The sequence below is a fragment of the Ziziphus jujuba genome, chromosome 7, assembly GCF_031755915.1.
Source record: "Ziziphus jujuba cultivar Dongzao chromosome 7, ASM3175591v1".
NCBI lineage: Eukaryota > Viridiplantae > Streptophyta > Magnoliopsida > Rosales > Rhamnaceae > Ziziphus > Ziziphus jujuba.
Genome location: NC_083385.1, coordinates 14,253,401 through 14,271,545, shown reverse-complemented (window position 1 = coordinate 14,271,545; position 18,145 = coordinate 14,253,401). Strand labels below are relative to the sequence as shown.

At 32.4% G+C, this 18,145-nt stretch overlaps 2 protein-coding genes across 3 annotated transcripts; both read right to left on the bottom strand.

The window, feature by feature from the left end:
• Positions 1-7,355: 7,355 nt before the first annotated feature.
• Positions 7,356-11,896, bottom strand: LOC107425026 (probable pectin methylesterase CGR2). 2 transcript variants are annotated; one of them, XM_016034953.4, is made up of 7 exons: positions 11,450-11,896; positions 10,575-10,718; positions 10,275-10,314; positions 9,940-9,981; positions 9,121-9,495; positions 8,438-8,493; positions 7,356-7,741 (listed from the first exon to the last, which is right to left on the bottom strand). In XM_016034953.4, exons 2-7 carry the CDS (start codon positions 10,686-10,688, stop codon positions 7,589-7,591), a joined length of 780 nt encoding a protein of 259 aa, XP_015890439.3. In that variant the 5' UTR covers positions 10,689-10,718; positions 11,450-11,896; the 3' UTR covers positions 7,356-7,588. The 2 variants fall into 2 exon arrangements, with proteins under 2 accessions (XP_015890439.3, XP_024932239.3); XM_025076471.3 differs by lacking the exon at positions 11,450-11,896 and adding an exon at positions 10,807-10,927.
• A 164-nt stretch (positions 11,897-12,060) lies between these two features.
• LOC107425025 (GTP-binding protein At3g49725, chloroplastic) lies at positions 12,061-17,336 on the bottom strand. Its single transcript, XM_016034952.4, has 13 exons — positions 16,787-17,336; positions 16,447-16,511; positions 16,274-16,336; positions 16,001-16,090; positions 15,777-15,889; positions 15,549-15,617; positions 14,184-14,328; positions 14,042-14,097; positions 13,904-13,954; positions 13,759-13,813; positions 13,609-13,665; positions 13,076-13,195; positions 12,061-12,963 (listed from the first exon to the last, which is right to left on the bottom strand). The coding sequence occupies exons 1-13, from the start codon at positions 17,211-17,213 to the stop codon at positions 12,373-12,375; spliced, it is 1,902 nt and encodes a 633-aa protein (XP_015890438.3). The 5' UTR covers positions 17,214-17,336; the 3' UTR covers positions 12,061-12,372.
• Between the last annotated feature and the right edge of the window lie 809 nt (positions 17,337-18,145).

Here is an 18,145-nt window from a genome sequence, read left to right as displayed (position 1 = left end):
ATTATATTAAATTTAAATTATTAAAAATGATAATAATGATTTTTAAAAAAAATTAAAAATTAAAAATTAAAACATAGTAAAATAATAAAACATAGTATGTTGGACCAAAGTCCAAACCAAACTAAGTAATTGATAACGATTGGTTAGATTTAGTTTCTTTTATTGATTCAATTCGGTTCATTTTGCATAAAAACATAAAAAATCAGCTAAACCGGATCACTCTCTACCCATTCAGAAAGAGAAAAGACAAAGGGAAGCTAAGGTACTTATGCCCCATTTACTTAATTAATTAATGTTAGGGGGGGAGAGAGAGCGATTAATTTGAAATTCTTTTTAATTTAATTGTGTGGGACATGCGTTTCCCTCTTTCTTCAACAGCCACCTCTGCATGAATTGGATTATAGCTCCGGACAAGGAACAAGGTGATTTCTTTGTACTTTTGGTCTATGTGCATATATATAAATATATATATATATATATATATATACATATGTGATAGTTTTTTTTTTTTTTTATTTAATCGATGTTGGGGTGGGAAGATAAAAATCTCTAGTTTAAAATTACCATGTCAACATGATAAAAACTGATTATTTATATATATTTTTATGAGAGGCATAAACATTAGTGGTTTATGATTTGACATTGGAGCATATTAACTTCTTTAATATTTTCCAAAGTGATAATTAATTTTTTTAATTATGTTATATTTGACTTAAATTATATTTAAAAATTTGATGTAGTTAACTGAAATAGACTTTACTCAGAAAATCTAAAATATTTTACTCATCTGTAAATTTTTATTCAAAATCAATTCGTTATTCAAATAATCGAATTGGTTACACATAGCTATTTTCTTTACATAATGAACTGTTTTTAGAAGAATAAAAAAAAATATATTATATATGTATATAGAGCATATGACTATTGATGAAAATAATGAAATTTTAACTCTGTATCCTTATCTTATTAACGTCTAATCACTCTTGTCTTACAGGTTTTACTAAATTGAAGAACTAGAATACTCAAAACCAAGAAAAAAATGTCTGTAATTATAGTCTGAGAATTGAAAAACAATAACCAAAAAACAAAAAAACAGTCAACAAAATTATCCACATATATAATTTAATGACTCGTGTATGAGTTGGTCTGTAACATTGTCAAAACTCGAAAATGACTACCTTCAAGGTGAAGATTTGACAAAAAATTTAATAAGGATTTAGTTCAATATCATTAGTATATACTAATTAATTAATATATTAAAAACAAATTTAATTAAATAGTTAATTATCCAAGGGTATTCGAGAAGTAATACATGCATGGACCACATGTTAATGGAAAAACCAAGATGTATTCCCAAGCATACAACAAATGCGGTCTCATATATAGCTACAATGATCTGATTGATAAGCAATTTGTGACCATTTCAGCTTGGTGGACTTATGAACACAGTTATGGAACGTCCATGTGAAGACATGACGAGATACATTCCGGCCCTAATATATATATATATATATATATATGAAAATGATCTTGCTCCTCCACTTGGATTGTTCTACATCGTAAAATTATTATTATTGTTTCTTTTGCAACCAAAAATTATATTATAAATAATTAATTTACTTTTAATTATTTTCTATGTTTAATTTAAAATTTTTTTCATAGGTGATCACCCATTTATTTTTATGTTAATTAAAAATTAAGATAATCTCATAGATCTCTACACTTTGATACTATTGAAAAATAGTATAGAGCAAAATTTGAATAGTAATGCTAGAGACAGTAAAATTGTATACCAAATATTAGATAAAATATGATACGATAGTTTGTTAACAATTGACAAATAAATATAATTTAAAATCATTAAAAAAAATGAATCCAATATAATAAATTAAATAATATCACACTATTTTACATTCAAAATTAAGTGAATTTGTAAATTTAATATGATTTCAGAATTCAAATTATTAGGAAATGAATTCAATATCTATATTTTTACTTCTTCTTAAAATTGGGGATGGAAATTAAATTCAAACTCTGCACTTTTATTAGAAAAGAAAGTGCTAGTAGTGGGGGGTTTAATGAATTTGGGAGTGGTTTTTAATTTAATTTAATTAATTAATTACACGAATAAGTTTGATGGAGAGAAGGGATTGAATAATAGAGGAAAGGCCACGTGGTTTGTAGTAGAAGAAGGGTTAATAGGGCATGTGAATAAGTGACCCCCCCACCACAGCCTTCTCTAAACACATATCAAAGACTAAAGGGACCATAAGAGAGAGACCATAAGACGTAGTCGAGTTCTTGCTGACAACTAACATGATGCTCACGTTAGTCCATTCCTCTCACTCCTCCGAGGAGACACTGCCATGGACACTTTGCTTCCTTTCTTCAATTAAAGTAGGCCCCTCCTCAGCCCCTCTTCGCCCTATTTGTACTATTATTACTATGCCTTTCTCTCTCTCTCTCTCTCTCTCTCTCTCTATATATATATATATATATCAACATTGACATTTAGATTTGTATGTTTATCCAATTCTCTTGAATAGTACCCCCTTCAATTCTAGGTCAACGTTGAAAAACTATGCATACCAACCTAACTCACTTACTAGCAAGAAACAAAAACACACGTAAATTCCAGACAGCTAGATGATTCTCAAGTCTTCTCCACAAATGAGATAATTACTTCCCAAATTTTTTCTTTTATTTTTTTCAAATTAATTTCATTATTTTCTCTACCATTATTGAGTCGAAAGAAAGTCGTCCATTGCCGAGTTCCTGGGAAAAGAAAATAAATAAATAAAATTCAAATCATGACGTTATGTGTTTTTAGTGTTCACACGTTTGCAAGTAGTCGTCTTTCGTATTTGCAAGTATTAAATCTATAATTTTTTGAGGGAAAGAAAGATTTCGAATGGGAGGTATTGCTACGTGGGAAATTTTGTTTAATCAAAAGCTTGGAATATATAGCTGCTGCTCATGCATATCATGCAAGTTGTAGTGTACAAGTTTGCATGGAAATGTAATGCTGAATCAGACACATTCCTACTTGGTTATCGGTTTTCCTTATTTAAATTGAATCATATTAATTTTTCCCATCACCCAACCGCTTCTTATCCAATTTGGAGTATTTCTCGGATATAGAAATGGGATTGACGTGGATGTTGATTAAATTTTAGGCATATCCAACTGTTGATTTCAATCGGTTGGTCCAAGTTGTGGCTGGCTTTTTATTTGATTGGTAAGAGCAAAGATTTTTTTTTTTTTTTTTGGTGATGTATCTGAACAGTTTTGTGTTCCAATGTTAGGCAATATTACATCATTCTGATATTGATTTATAATATTCTTATAATGAGAGTAGTGATGTTTTAAAGCTTTAGTGTTTTATTTGCATCCTATCAAATACTAGAGGATAATAAAGAACCCCAAATAAATAAAACTCCTACTCCTGCTTAATAACTTGGTATACCTAAGTTTCACGTCGTATATATAATCACATATATATATATATATATATATATCTAAGCTGAAGAAAGAACCAAGCAAAATAAGTGGACAATAGCATATGTATACCTCACCATCGTTACATTATTAATTTGATATTTCTTACCCGAAAAAGAAAAATACAAAAAAAAAAAAAAAAAAAAAGAAGAAGAAAATCCTTCGGTTTTCTTGTCAGAAACACGATTGATTTGTGTTAATTATACATCCGAAACTGGTATATTGACTTACGAGTCAAAGATCATATTGATATATATAGTATGCAATTGTCGAATTCTTTAAAATGAGAATGACTCATTGAGCAAATTCATAGCAAACAAAAACAAAAATAAAGATATGTTTGGTTTATGAAATAGATAGTGAAATAAAATAAAGATTTTTAATATATTAATATTTTTTTATTTGGTTGGATTTTTAAAATTTGTTTTATCTATCTCTATGGAATCCTGATTCCTTAAAATAAAAAATTATTATTCTTTGTAAAAAATTCAGAATCTGTATGTATTCTATAACTAAAGAGATACAAAATACACTATTTTACATTTTTATTTTTTTACACTTTGATATTTTTTTAGTTTTATATTAACTTTTTTATCTATTTTCTACCCAACTAAATAATAGAAATAGATATTCTATTCTACTTTATTGATTCCCAGAAATGACTAATCTTTAATTTTTAAAAATAGTCATTCTTTTAATCCGTAACCTAAATGTGCAAAATAACTAGCTATGGAGTCCTTGCTACCAAGATATCAAACAAGTAGCTATCTTCATTTAATTAATTTGGACAAGAGAAGAAAAATCAATTTGTTTGAAGTTGGACATCCCAATTTATTACAAAGTTGATGACCATATTGTAAACCCAGTGTATTTTGATCCTGCAAAATATGATTTTTTTAAAAACCGGATGGAACTTTTCTTGTTCTTTTCCAAGTGGGTCATCGAAAGGTAACAATGAAGCATGGAGTGTAGCTCTAAAGGGGTCTCAGTTTTGAAAATTATTTGCCGTACCTTTCGAAATCATCAATTCCATCCAAAGGCTCGAATCAATGAGATTTTTGCGTGTCTTATTGCATATCAGATGGGGGACTCTTACAGCCATGCTTGAAAGTGAGTGCTCCTTATTTCTTTTACTTGTCGGAATTGGAAGACTCAGAATTGCAGATCGTTGTTTAAGGAAACAGTGGTGGTCTCAAATTCAAATCCATAGAAATTAAAAATTTTCTCTGCCAATTTTTTCCATGATTTTGATTCTACAATCCAATTCTAAAGTAGTATTATTATTTATTACCCCCCAAAAAAAAAAAAAAATGGTAGTACCCGTACAAATTAGTGTTAGGGCTTAGATTGGACATGATGAGTTGGGCAAATGTCTCAGTGGACCTGGGTTTGGCAATTTCTCGAAGACGAAAACAAAACAGTGCAAAATGGCCCATTAGCAGTAGCAAAATTAACCGACAGTCAGTTGGGGACACTAAATTGCTAATTTGCCTAATAGCTATTAGCTATGTATGTTTCTCATCCAGAGTTGCTGACAACTAGTTTTTCTCTTGCAAATTATTCTAAACCGGGTAAGCTAAAGCTGATTAAAAAACTGGGGGAAAAAAAAAAAAAAATCTCTGAATCTTGAAACGAAGAAAATGGATGATGGGTTCCTGAAAAGGGTACAGAAATAAAGTTAATGGGCCAGACGTTTATTTATTCATAGTGCAACAATATTTCATGGGCCCAGACCTTGTAAGAACTGGAGCACAAGCTTATGTCTGGATGTGCTTTCTTTCAGGTTAGCAAAGTTGCAGTCAGTCGCTTCAGTTTTTAGAAACAGGTTTTTGAATTCTAGCTATATGGAAGCATTTTTTCACCACTTCGTTTGTAGTATATGTTATAACAGTTTGTTCTGCATTTCACCATTACAATGCCACAAATATCAGATGTTCTCGAAGCATAAATTCTGTTTTCTTTGTTTTTTCTGTTTTCATTTTGCAAATGGGTTGCAAAATATGGTAGATGTACCAAAGCTCAAAATCTTATCATTTTGACCAAAATTGTTCGGAGCCTTGAATCAATGTCTAAGGCATGAGCATCAGTGAAGAAGAGCTATGGAAAGGGATATAACACTTAATGGATAACGTTTAGAAAGAATTTCGATCTTCATTTTCTTTTAATAGCAAAACAAAAAGTCTTCAGACCCTCTATTTTCACTGGGAGTAGTATTATTTCGTAATTTCTGAAGCAATTTCCTTCCAATTCTCATACAAAATTGGTGTGGGAGACCTTAACAGATAAAATTAAAATGCATGGGAAAATACATGTTCACAGGTTAAATCTGATGCATATATATTTGTTTGTTGAGTTAATATTATTGTTCGTTAATTTATAACCCACAAAAAAAAAAAAAAAGAAAAGGGAATTACATTATTGGTTAATAATTAATAATAATACAAATTAACTTCAGGAAACATTACTTTTAGGAGTGTGTGCTATTACGCTGTTTGCTATACCATAATTGCTACTACGAACAATTTTTTTTTTTTTTTTTTTTGTTTTATTTATGTCACAAGAGGCACCATGCTTTTTTACCTTGTTGAACTTAACCACCATTGCTTTAATTCCACCATAGTATGGGCTATAGTTTAATTCCACCAGGAGAGTTAAAGAAGCAAGCCGTCAAATCGTTTTGTAACGGTCAAGCTGATTGATGAGAACTCCAGGAACAGTTATTCCTTGGTGCTTTGGAAGTCGTTTTACAATTTTTATTTTTATTTTTATTTTTTTGGTAAATAACACGATTCACAATTTGGAACTCCATAGATAAATCATTTTTATTTACTTATTTCTAAGAACTGTAATTTTGTAGTCCATTACATTGTTAAAATTATCTTTTACTTTTAAATTTTTTTGATATCGTTTCAGTTTCTTCTCTGCCTTGTTTTGGTTCTGCGGAACGGAATGTGGCTTCTTCTCCTTGTGGCTTTATTCCTTATAAATTTATCCAAAAAAAAACACACTCACACACACAATTTTGATACTCTTTAATTGTTCTGTTTATATTTAAATAATTTAAGAATTAAATAATTAAACAAGTAAAGGCAAAAACGATAAAAATAAAATAAAATCGTAATTTAAAAGCAAAGGATGCACAATTTATCAGTAAGATTTCAATATTTGTAAAACATATGGAACATAAAAGGTACGCTTCGATTTTTATATATAGATATATATACTTCTTATAACCTGGGAAAAGTTTGTAAGACTTACAGAATTCGAAAAAAAAAAAAAAAAAAGGGGATTTTTTTTCCTTTTTTTAATAATAATTAAAAAATGTAATCAGTTAAATCATATTTGATTACATTATTTTAAATTCTAAGCCATGAAAAAAAATCACTAATTAATTATTAATAAAAATGTTTCAATAATGATAACATGGTACAAATTTAGCCGTTAGATAAATTTTGTTGACATCTCAGAATTTTGCTTATTCAAATTAAAATCCCCAATTTCATTACAAATGGAAAGATTCTTTATCTAAAACTAATGCCTGAGAGCGTTATTACCACCTAAATTCACATATAAAACCTCTTCTGAAACACATCCACCAAATTATAAGAGTAAATTCCATCAATTGTTTGCTAAAAATGAATTGAGTAAAACAATACTAAAGTAAATTCCACCAAAAATTGAATGCAGAAAACTTTTATGCCAAAATTTTTTTTTCTGCTTTGGCACATATAAAAAATCCAAGTGATCCGGTGATTTAATGGGTAGTTTGAACATTGGTATCACATACAAAACAGTGCAATAACTCTTAGAACTCATAAGTTAAGATTGCATAATAAAGCAAAGATTAGGAAAACAAATTCACGAACATAATAACTAATAGATTGATCAAAATGAAATGCAATTCACCCTATATATATTTTTCATCAAATAATTAATAAATATTAACTGTATAGTTGATATGCTTTAACATTGCTTATAGCAAATTTAATAATCAAGAGGCATTTTTATATGGCAACCGAAAACTTCATTTGTTCCTGTGGCCCTGTCGCATAACCAAAACTGGGGAAGAATTGATGTTATAATTCTTATACTAATGGTACGACTTGAGGTGGAAGACTTGGCAGGCTGGCGTGTATGACATCTTGGATGCAGCCTGCTCAAACTTTTTTATGATAGTTTCATTTTCTTCTAAGCTCATTTGGACAAAAAAGCGAATCCACCAAGATGAGCTCCGCATTTTGGCCTGAAGGGAAAAAAGAATTATTAAATCAAACTAGTAAATAAAAGAGCTAAAATAACTATTTTACAACAGAAAAACTTGAACCATGTGGTCCTGAGCAACATAAAAAAAGGAAGTTTGCTGTAACATCTTAAAATTTAATACTAAGCAATCACGAATTCTCGTCTCTGATTACTATTACCAAATACCAGAATAATTAGGACAAGTATAGATCTTTAGAGCAATAGGCTACTTTTTATTTGGATGTTATCTGCTTTTGATGCTTGATCATGTTGACATGATACAAGAAGGCTTGATGATGTTTTACTGCAAGTGTTTATAATTTATCACAAATCATTATCCACTCCGGTGACAAATCAATGCTGACCATGTGTTAAGTTAGCTTCAGAACCATTTTCCATCCAGCTTTCAAAATTATTAACACTATGTAACACTTATAGACCCAGTAGACAACACTAGGAAACTTCTTTCAAGAATTCATAAAACTAAAAAATTGGACTTCCATAAACAGCCAGTTCAATACCTACCTACTGCTAACATATTCATTGATGTCATCATCCTAACAACGAAAAGCAAAATTCAAAAGAACGGTATGCATAACATCCATATATTTAAAGCCTATGTCAGATCCAGATTGTTAAAACAAGAAAAAATCTAAAATTAGCAAGGATAAGAAAGAACAGCAGTATAGTCACTTACAGGACGTCCAAATTTGGACAACTCAGCAACTTTAGCTCTCTGTTTCCCAGGATAACCTAAACATAAAAATGAAAGGACCTACTGATTAGAGTAGTTGATCGAAAATCAAATACAATATAACATAGATCCATATATTTAAATTCATTACTGATTATAAAAATAAAATGGTTAAGAATGATTGAATAGGAAAAGAGCAGGGCTATAAGTTTCATAAAACATTCTTGAATAATTTACATAACATAAATTGAAATTTTATTCGAAGGTGTACAAATGTCCAACAAGGGAATATGAACTTAGTGCTGTAAATGGAAACACTCATTTCAATCATAAAATATTACTAGCAGAATTTTTCATAGCATCAGCGGGAAAGAACCTAAGAAAAGGCCACGAAAAATTATTATATTCTTTCAGAATCGAAGCCCCTTAGCAAAATTATTACATTAATCAGAATTAAAGCCACTTATTTGAGATCTGAGTATGCATGAATGTACATCAGACTGAGAGAGAGAGAGAGAGAGAGAGATAGAGAATTTTTCATTATCATTACAATGATTATGAAGCTACCCACTCTGAAAGAATTATTGGTACTGTGAGTACTGTCCCAGAAATTTTTGGTCAAATACCATATTAAGATCTTTAGGGTTAATATTTTACGACACGTCATAAGTTTTATAAGAAAATACCTGCAAAGATAACAAGACCATCTGTCGACACCCTTGCCAATTCTGGAAGAGTTCTGTTCAAATATTTTGGAGAAAGGTAATCCAAAGCATCTGACACAAGAACAAGAGAAAATGACTTTGATCTGTAGGGTAGAGGGAATTTAATATCATCGACACGTACAATGCCTTTGTGTACAAGACTTTTGCAGGTCCCATCAGCATCCTCTATGTCATATGGTTCCACACCCCATGCTTCAGTTTCCTTTTCTTTTAACAATTTGGAGACCACTGAACAAGTATCAGGACCAACATGCAGAACCTTGTGCATACTGTCACCGTATGCTTTCTTCAAAACAGGTATTGCTCTCTGGACCTCAAATGTACATGAATAGTCACCTTAAGAATGAAAATGAATTTACAACTCATATTAGAATAATGTTTACTACACTTTATTAAGTAAATATATAAACACATATAAGTTATGTAAGCATGCTTGCAAATACATAACATGCTTTTGGGATCCACTTAAAGTATTCAACAAAGGTGGTCAACCTTCCGTCATTTCTCACTGAATTAGCTATTTCATGTATGCTAGAATAATCAGAAAATCAGTACCAACTATTCAAACCAATACTCAATTATTCTTTGAGTAACTCAAAAAATTCCATACACCCATATTTTATAACACTTGAGCCTTATCTTTAACATCCATTTACAAGAAGAGAAGTACAAAAGCAAATTGTTAAATTCATTTGACTGCTACAAGCCAATATCGAGTGGAGACATGAAAATCTACAACTTAAAATGGTTTAAGATGGAGATAAGAAAGGCCTAAAATACCTTCAACTCTATTTACTGCTTCCTTGTTACCACTGAAAATACCTGCATTTTTAAGAGTAAGAAATCAATCAATGCACTGAGTGACAATGTAGAACATCAACTGAACAACAAAGCAACCATTCCAAAATGAAACACCAGAGCAAAAAAAAGAAACGCAATTAGCATGTACTAGAGAGAGAGAGAGAGAGAGAGAGAGGAAAAAATTAAAGGAGAATGTTCCATGGCATCGTATTACTAATATTCAGCAGCATGAAAAAAACTATAGCATTGGTTGAAGCAAAAGATTAAAATTTATTGATGTGACCATGCAAAATGTAATTTAAATATGAACAAACCTGAGCCTCTGTAAGCATAGCCGATAAGAAGGAGTGCCCCCTGGGGTTTCAGCAAAAATTAAGAAACTGGTATAAGAATTTAACAAACAATTTGACTATTATGTGTGTTGCACTTAACTTGTGCGGAATAATCAAGACAAAGTTGTATGGTTAAGCAAAAGAATGGAAATCTGAATCTCCAAATCTAAGTAGCTACATCAATTAACATTTCCATTTTTACCAGTAGTTACCATAGTTGCATATTAAAATATTTAATATAAGCAGCAGGAAAAGTAGCAAATCCATAGATGTGAAAATTACCACAACAACAAGCCCGATCGATAACAAGGGGGATGATCTTGATTTCGAATGAAATGCTCCAGCAAAAGGAAAGCTTCCAGGACGCCGTGACGATCCTATTTGCCTTCTAGACATGGCTATTTCTTGAATTCACGAAACTTTACACTGCTCGAAAATATAAAAATATAGGGAAAAAAGATTTAAAAAAAAAAAAAGAAGCTTAAATTGACCAGCAGAGAAAAGTATAAAATACCAATTCTTAGCTGTCCAAATCAGGATATTTATCAGGATGCCAAAGAAACATCATATTGGTCAAAAAATTAACGGAAAAATTATGCTTAATTCTAGTGTGTCACTGCTCCCATTCTAATGGACCCTTTTTTTTTTTTTTTTTTTTTTTTTTTTCCAGAATCCGATCGCCGACTGAATTTTTTTTTTTTTTTTTTTTCAATTCCAAGACACAAATTTGAAAATACTTCTTTGCAAGCGAACTTTGAGGTCGGACTTGGAAGCACAGTTTTTAGCTAATCTAAGAAGGAAATAATAAACAGAAGCACAAGCTCATAAATACCAGACTTCGATTACAAACACTAGCGAAGGCCGTCAACTAATTGAAAAGAAAAATATAAATAAAGGAAACTAAATTCTATATAGTTACTTTATTGTCGGAAGCTTAGCCACTCATCTATATATATATATATATAATCGCTAGGGTGTACAAATAAGGTTTACAAAGGAGGTAAAAATGCATCATAAAAATTTTCGAATACAGATCCACGAACTGCTAGCAATGCGAAAGCAGAGGCAATCAAAGAATGAAAATTGAAGAAGAACCTGCTAATGAAAAAAAAAAAGCGGAAGCTAACGAAGGAATTCCCGTATTCAGTGCCACATACCTGAAAACACCAGAGGGTTAAGCGTTAAAAATTGGCTCAGAGCAATAAGAGCATTTACGAGGTGAGAGGGGTGGTTTTGGATCCTAGATCTGTGTGGATTCTCTTCTTCTCTTTCTTTTACTTTTTTTTTAATGTTTGGTCCATGTCGAGCTTTTTTGGTCCTTTGGATGGCCAGAGAGGAGACGAAGACAGAATTGTAAAATCTGACTGTATTTTTTCTAATTAATAATTCGAGAAGGTATCCCATGAGAGAGTGTACAAGCGAGTAACGGGTGGGGGCTACATCGCTTGCTCGCTCGCAGTGTCACGCGGCATCGTTTAGCAAATTGATGATTCCAAATCCCAATCCACCGTTTGTGTCGGCGTTGATACTTTTTGCTTTCTCATTGCCTACAAGTCAGCTTTGTTGGAGGTGGTGGTGATGGTGATGGAGTGGAGTCGTGGAAAGCCAGTGGATCTTTATCTAATTTGGTTTTCTAAATTTCAAACTCCTCATGGTCATGGGCCAGTGGATCTGGCACAATTGAATTTTATTCTCTACTAAGGAACTTCATCATTATTACATGACTATCGGTAGGTATTATCCCAAAAATTATACGAGTACAGCTATAGTACCAACTCCTTTTATCAATACTTTCAATTCCAACTATTTGATCAAATACTTTTTTTTAAGTACCAACTACGTGTATGTAACAAATACCTGAATAGTGACTATTTTAAATTTTAAAAACATTGACTCTATAAAATAATTCTTTTGTCCGACTAATAATAAGTTAAGTGGATCGTTACATGTTAGGCAAAATTATTCAGGAAGAGAAAATCCTCCGCATGGCTTTTCATATATAAGAAGCCCTTTCAGCAAAACTCATGACATCAGTGAAGATATAAATAACAATTATCAATTTTGATGTTACTAGTATTGCTCAGCTGGCTATTTGAGCTTCCTCTCCACGAGGTGGCCTCCATTTCCGATCAAAAATGTTCCTTTCTACTACATTAGCAGACTTCAGCTTCTCATCTTGGTCCCTCAACCTCTCATCGATGAGTTCTAGCAACTCTTGCAGGCCAACTCCCATTATAGCGGATGTTTTGACATGCGGACCAGACCCCTGCTCGGACTGCAAGACATTTTCCATTCTCCAGTCCTTGTCCTGAGAACACTCATTTTGTTGCTCATCCATGTTCCTCCTTGCCATCGAAGAACCAATTTCATCACCCCAGGGGTCTAGCTCATCTTCTGATGCCAACCAGCCATCAGAAACGTCTCCTTGTTGGTCTTCCATAGCTTCGAGATTCCCAAGTGACAGTTCAGAGACACATTCATCAGCACAATCATTAACACAGGCTCCATTGTCATCTGCGCCAGAGAAACTGTTGGCCTCATTCTTTTCTGTTCTTGGTGATAGCTTGGTTGTCATATCATCTTCTTCTCCAGAGAAATTGCTAGTCTCACCATCTGAACCATTATCAAGATATCCATCTACTCCCATGTCCTCCTCTGCTTCATAATCAATCTGAGTATTACTCAAATTATTAGATGCAACTTCCTGTGGTGGTTTTTTTTTTTTTTTTTTTGGTCAAATAAACATACTAAATGGAAACAATAGAAAAAGGGTTGTTGGAAACCTTATTCCAAACTTCAATCATATTCTGAAGTTTCTTTTCTGATACCCCAATTTGCTGGAGAACATGCAATACAGTTGATCGGTGTTCATCAAGATTGGGGGCAGTGCAGTCCAACACATGCTGCAAGAATAAAAATAAATCAGATATATATCTGTGAACTGACGATACATATCTTGACATGACTCCTGAGATTTTTATGCAAAAATTATCAGCACACTAAATTTTAGTATAAGGCATTCCCATTCATAAACATGAAACAGGAAATCCTGCAGAACAAGCACTTTCAACTGTTACATACGCTTCATGTCCTGAAAGCACTTTACTCTGGAAACAGGTAAAAGAGTGGTTGATCAACTGTAATTAGAATAAATAAATTTTATGGCATGTGACAAAAATCAAACTATTACTGGTGCTTCTGTATTTGAACTATTTCAACAACTCACATGAATAAAAACAAGACATTTATTTAAAAAGAAAGATGAAAATCAAAATGAAGATAACCTACACGTTCAAACCAGGGGGGAAGTGCATACCACAAGCAAATCAGCTTCTACCACTTCTTCTAATGTTGCATGAAATGCTTCCACTAACTGCAAAAATAATTGCATTGATAATGAAGATTAACATGACAGGGAACTATATATGGATAAAGCAGTTGAACATTCTTTCCAATTTCCAAATACCTGCACCGGCAAATCTGATATAAATCCTACTGTATCACTTAGAAGAACCTTCCTTCTGAAATACAAAATTTAAAGATCAGTAAAAGTAAACATGTGTATGTAGAACAGAATAAAGCAACATCGACTGATTCCTCAAAAATGTTACCCTGATGGAAGAACAACACTTCTTAATCTAGGATCAACTGTTGCAAACAATCTACAAAAACAGATCACAGAAAAATAAATCAGATATCATAACTTTATATTGAAGATCAAATAATGCACCACAAGTGTATAAAATTACCGAGAATCACTATAAAGATCACTGTCTGAGAGTGCACTAACCAATGTTGACTTTCCCTGTCAAAATACTGCAGAATCAAATGTTTATCTTGTTTGAGTAAGTATGACTAAAAATCAAACACTACATCATTTAAACCACCTACAGCATTTGTATATCCAACAACAGCAACAGTGGCTAATCCTTGACCATGTGAACCTCCATGCCTCTTGCGAGCAGCCCGTTGCAAAGCTCGAGTACGACGAACCTCTTCAATTTGTACTAGTAGATAATTCCGCCGTTCCAAAATCCTGACATTGTAGTGCTATAACCATAAGTGAAAATTATGAATAAATGCAATGCAAAAAGAAAAATAGAACTATAAAAATCAGTATCTAATATCTCATCATCCAGATAGCAATCCAATTTTAAACACAAGGAAGCAGGAAGCAATTACAAATTACTGTCTACAGAAGTTTCTAGACTCTAAACCTTCGCATTTCATAGCACCTACCATCAGGATTGGAACTCCCTATCAAGTCCAACATAGAATTGCATATGACCAATCATTAAACAAAGTCTTCTTAATCAATTGACGAAAGAACAAAAAAGAAAGAATGCTCAAGGACAGCCAAAGAACATTAAAAAAATTTTATTTACCAAAAACGAACATAAAAAACAGTTATTATATGAAATAGGACTTCCACATAAATGAAAAATATTTATTGATGCAGGACAATGAAGGTGGAAAACTAATGGGGCAAAAGGTGTCACTTTGATGTCACTGTTAGTGACCGTCACTCCAAAAGCTATTTTTGAGTGTCTGAGAAATGTTATTGCTCTTAGTTAGTTGTGCAATGTCTTTTAGTTATTTTTGTTAGTGTCAATGTGTCATAGTCAAGGATTGTTACTTGACATGCACCGTTTCATTTTTTAGTTTTGTCTGTTTAAGTAGCTCGTCCTCTTCAAAGGGAGCTTAAATACTTGTAAACAATTTTCTGGTCTTCTCTGGAAGTTTTGAGGCTTCTGTTAATGGAATTGGTTAATCCACAATCATTCTCTGGCTTCCATTGAATCTGGTTTATCTCATTTGTAGACTTACTTCTTCATTTATGAACTGGAGGGCCTGCAGCTATTCATGGGACTTAAGTAGAACATATCTAAGGAAGCAAAGACCATGTGCCCTTAGACCAGCTTACGTCTCACATTGAAATTTATGTCACCAAATGTTTCAAGCTTATAAATTCAAACAAAAACAGCATCCTATCAATTAGAACATCCTTCCAGCAACGAAAGAAAAACAAAAGACAGCTAGCACAAAGTTATGTTGCTGATATAACTATGTCAATTAACCTGTTAACATACATTGCTATGTAGAAGAATCTTTGTCACACATAAAGGAAAAGTAATGTTCTACTGTCTTAGGCTCAAGTTATTCATTATGGAATCGCCATAAATTGATGAAGAACAACTAAAGACAGGAGTATCTAACAATCAGCATAGTAAAAGAAATTAAAATCATAGGATGAACCTCCGTCGTTGAAGTTGAAGCTCAGTTTCTCCAGCACCACTTATAAAGCCACGTCCCCCGCTTCCTCTCCTGCAGTGGACATCCCATTCGTGTCAAAAAACATTCTAGAAAGCATATCACAAGCACATAATTTAGTCCTTCGAAGATTTTGTCAACAAATTCGAATTACACATTCTCCACCACTTGACAGTTCAACATTGCTTTAACACAAATTAGGCAAGAGATTACCCTCGAGCACTGACAACTTCAGCTTCTCCAGCTACTCCAAAAGCATAGCGTCCATCAGGGCCACGCATACGCACAAGTCTGCTCTTCTTATACATTAAAGCTGCCAATTCAGCCTGGAAAATAATTAAGGGGCGAAAGAAAGGTTTATTAAAGCAGCTCTCCAAACAAAGTGAAAATCAAAAATAAAAACTCTTAGCACTTCTCAAGTGCGGCTACCATGATACCTGTAACTTAGCCTCTTTTGTGCAGGCATGAGCATTGAATATCTCAATTATAAGGCCCACACGGTCCAAAACAGGTTTGCCCCAAGCCCTCTGCCATTCAAAAGGGAAGGAAAATATTAATTACGAAATCAAATTTATTTAACCAAACTTGGGCATGGCAATAATTCTCCACTATAAATAAAGAAATAATGAAATAAAGAAATAAAAGACTAAAAAAAATTAAATAAATAAATTAAAGGAAAGGGAAAGGAATTGATTAGGCATAATACTTGCCTCCAAATTTCTTTGTTGAATTCCAGATAGAATCGCATTCACAAAAACAGCATCCACTTCACCCTGTTGAAACCATATAGATCAGTAAAATTACAAGACAAAGCCTGCTAATAATGCAGTGACCTACACTTCCCAAAAAATGCTGTGCATCATAAATATAGAATATATCTTGCCTTTGACTCCAGAGCATTTAACTGGCATTTAACATTTTCCACTGTCCCCGGGCCAAAATATGTGTCTGCACAAGGAACATTCAAACGCAGCTCAAGATTAACGACCAGAAAAACAATAATGACAGTGTAAGTTACCTAGTTAACGAAATTCAAACAAAAACTTAAAAAGGAAAACATAGCTCATTATAAGTGCCCAAACATAATCATAATGCAGATAATCAAAAAATTCAAGCCACAATCAGAATACCCACCAATTAAAAAGTCAGAAAAAAAGAAGTAAATGAGAAAAGGATCACAGAATTCAAGTTTTTAGTTGAAGAAAACCAAATCAAAGATGTACCTGCACGAGTCTTGTGGCCTCTGATAGCTGGGTTTTGAACGACAATGTGAGGGGGTATCTCCTTGTCGAAAAAATCGATATCAAAATACCCATCTCGCTGTTCTTCGAGTGAATTCGCGAGGCAAAGAGCTTCGTTAAGCTTGGCCTGCAAGAAGGTATCGGGCCGAAGCCGAGGCTGAACAACGAAGAGTCTCGGCGGGCTTGTGGGGTCCCTGTTGAAAATCGAAACTGCCTCGTATCGTTCTTCGCTATCTTGCTTCGATGACTGCGAGTATGGAGCAGAGCGAACCCAAATCCAAGCACTAGTAGAAGAAGAAGTTGATAATGATGATGGTGATGGGAAATGATTTGGGTTGGAACAAAGAGAAGTTAGGGTTTGAAAGAGATGCCGGAGAGGACCACGTGAGAGGGAGATAGCCCTCATCATTATCTTTGGAAGAAGAAGAAGAAGAAGAAGAAGAATTATATGAAAATGGCGTGTCTTTTGAATGTTCAGTAAGTTCTTACAAGAAAAAGAAGCCCACAGACTTCTTACCCCTAAAAAAAAAAAAAAAAAAAAAAAAAAAAAAAAAAAAAAAGGCCTATGTTTTTCTGCCATCTGCTTTCATTTTGAGTGTCTACTATATTAATTTTCATTTTAGTTTTAATTTTGAATTATTATTTGCATTTGTTTGGCATGTCCAAAGCCAAAATTATTCTAATACCCAAAAAGAAAAAAACAAAAGCCAAAATTATTCTCTTTCTTAATGGCTTGAATTGTTGTTTGCATTGTTCAGCACATGTAAAGATCAATTTTTTCTCCTTTTTAGTCCAATTTTTTTTGTTATTTGCATTATTCAATACAAGCAAAACTTAATTTTTTCTCCCTCATAACTGGTTTTTTCTTCCTCTTAATCTAATTTTTTCTCCCTCTTGATAGGTTAAATTGTTGTTTGCATTATTTAGCACGTGTAAAATCTAATTTTTTTTTCTTTTTTAATGAACTTATACATAAAAATATGTATTGAAAATAAGTTTGTTATATCTCATTGATCCAAATTTTTTTCTATTTAAAAGACTTACAGGTGAGAGACTATATTGAAACATTTTTTTTTTTTTTTTTTTACTTTTTAATGGATTTACACATGAAAGAGTGTGTTGAAAATAAATTTAATATACATTGTTAGACCTATCCATTTCCTCTTAACGGGTTAAATTATTGTTTGCATTATTTAGCATTTGTACGGTCTAATTTTTTCTCTCTTTTAATAAGCTTGCATGTGAGGGAGTGTATTAAAAATAAATTTAATATATATTGTTAAGCCCGTTTCTTAGTATTTTTTTGGGGATAGACGTCAATTTAACAAAACTGAACCTTGA

Coding starts and splice junctions, on each gene's coding strand:
- LOC107425026 (XM_016034953.4), bottom strand. CDS start 10,688: ATGTCTAGAAGGCAAATAGGATCGTCACGGCGTCCTGGAAGCTTTCCT. Junction 9,982..10,274: donor CTATGCTTACAGAGGCTCAG/GTTTGTTCATAT, acceptor TTAAAAATGCAG/GTATTTTCAGTGGTAACAAG. Junction 8,494..9,120: donor TGGTCTTGTTATCTTTGCAG/GTATTTTCTTAT, acceptor TTTTATGTTTAG/GTTATCCTGGGAAACAGAGA.
- LOC107425025 (XM_016034952.4), bottom strand. CDS start 17,213: ATGATGAGGGCTATCTCCCTCTCACGTGGTCCTCTCCGGCATCTCTTT. Junction 13,666..13,758: donor TATCAGATTTGCCGGTGCAG/GTATTTGGAAAT, acceptor TTATTTTTGCAG/TTAGTGGAAGCATTTCATGC. Junction 13,196..13,608: donor TAGAAGCTGATTTGCTTGTG/GTATGCACTTCC, acceptor TTATTCTTGCAG/CATGTGTTGGACTGCACTGC.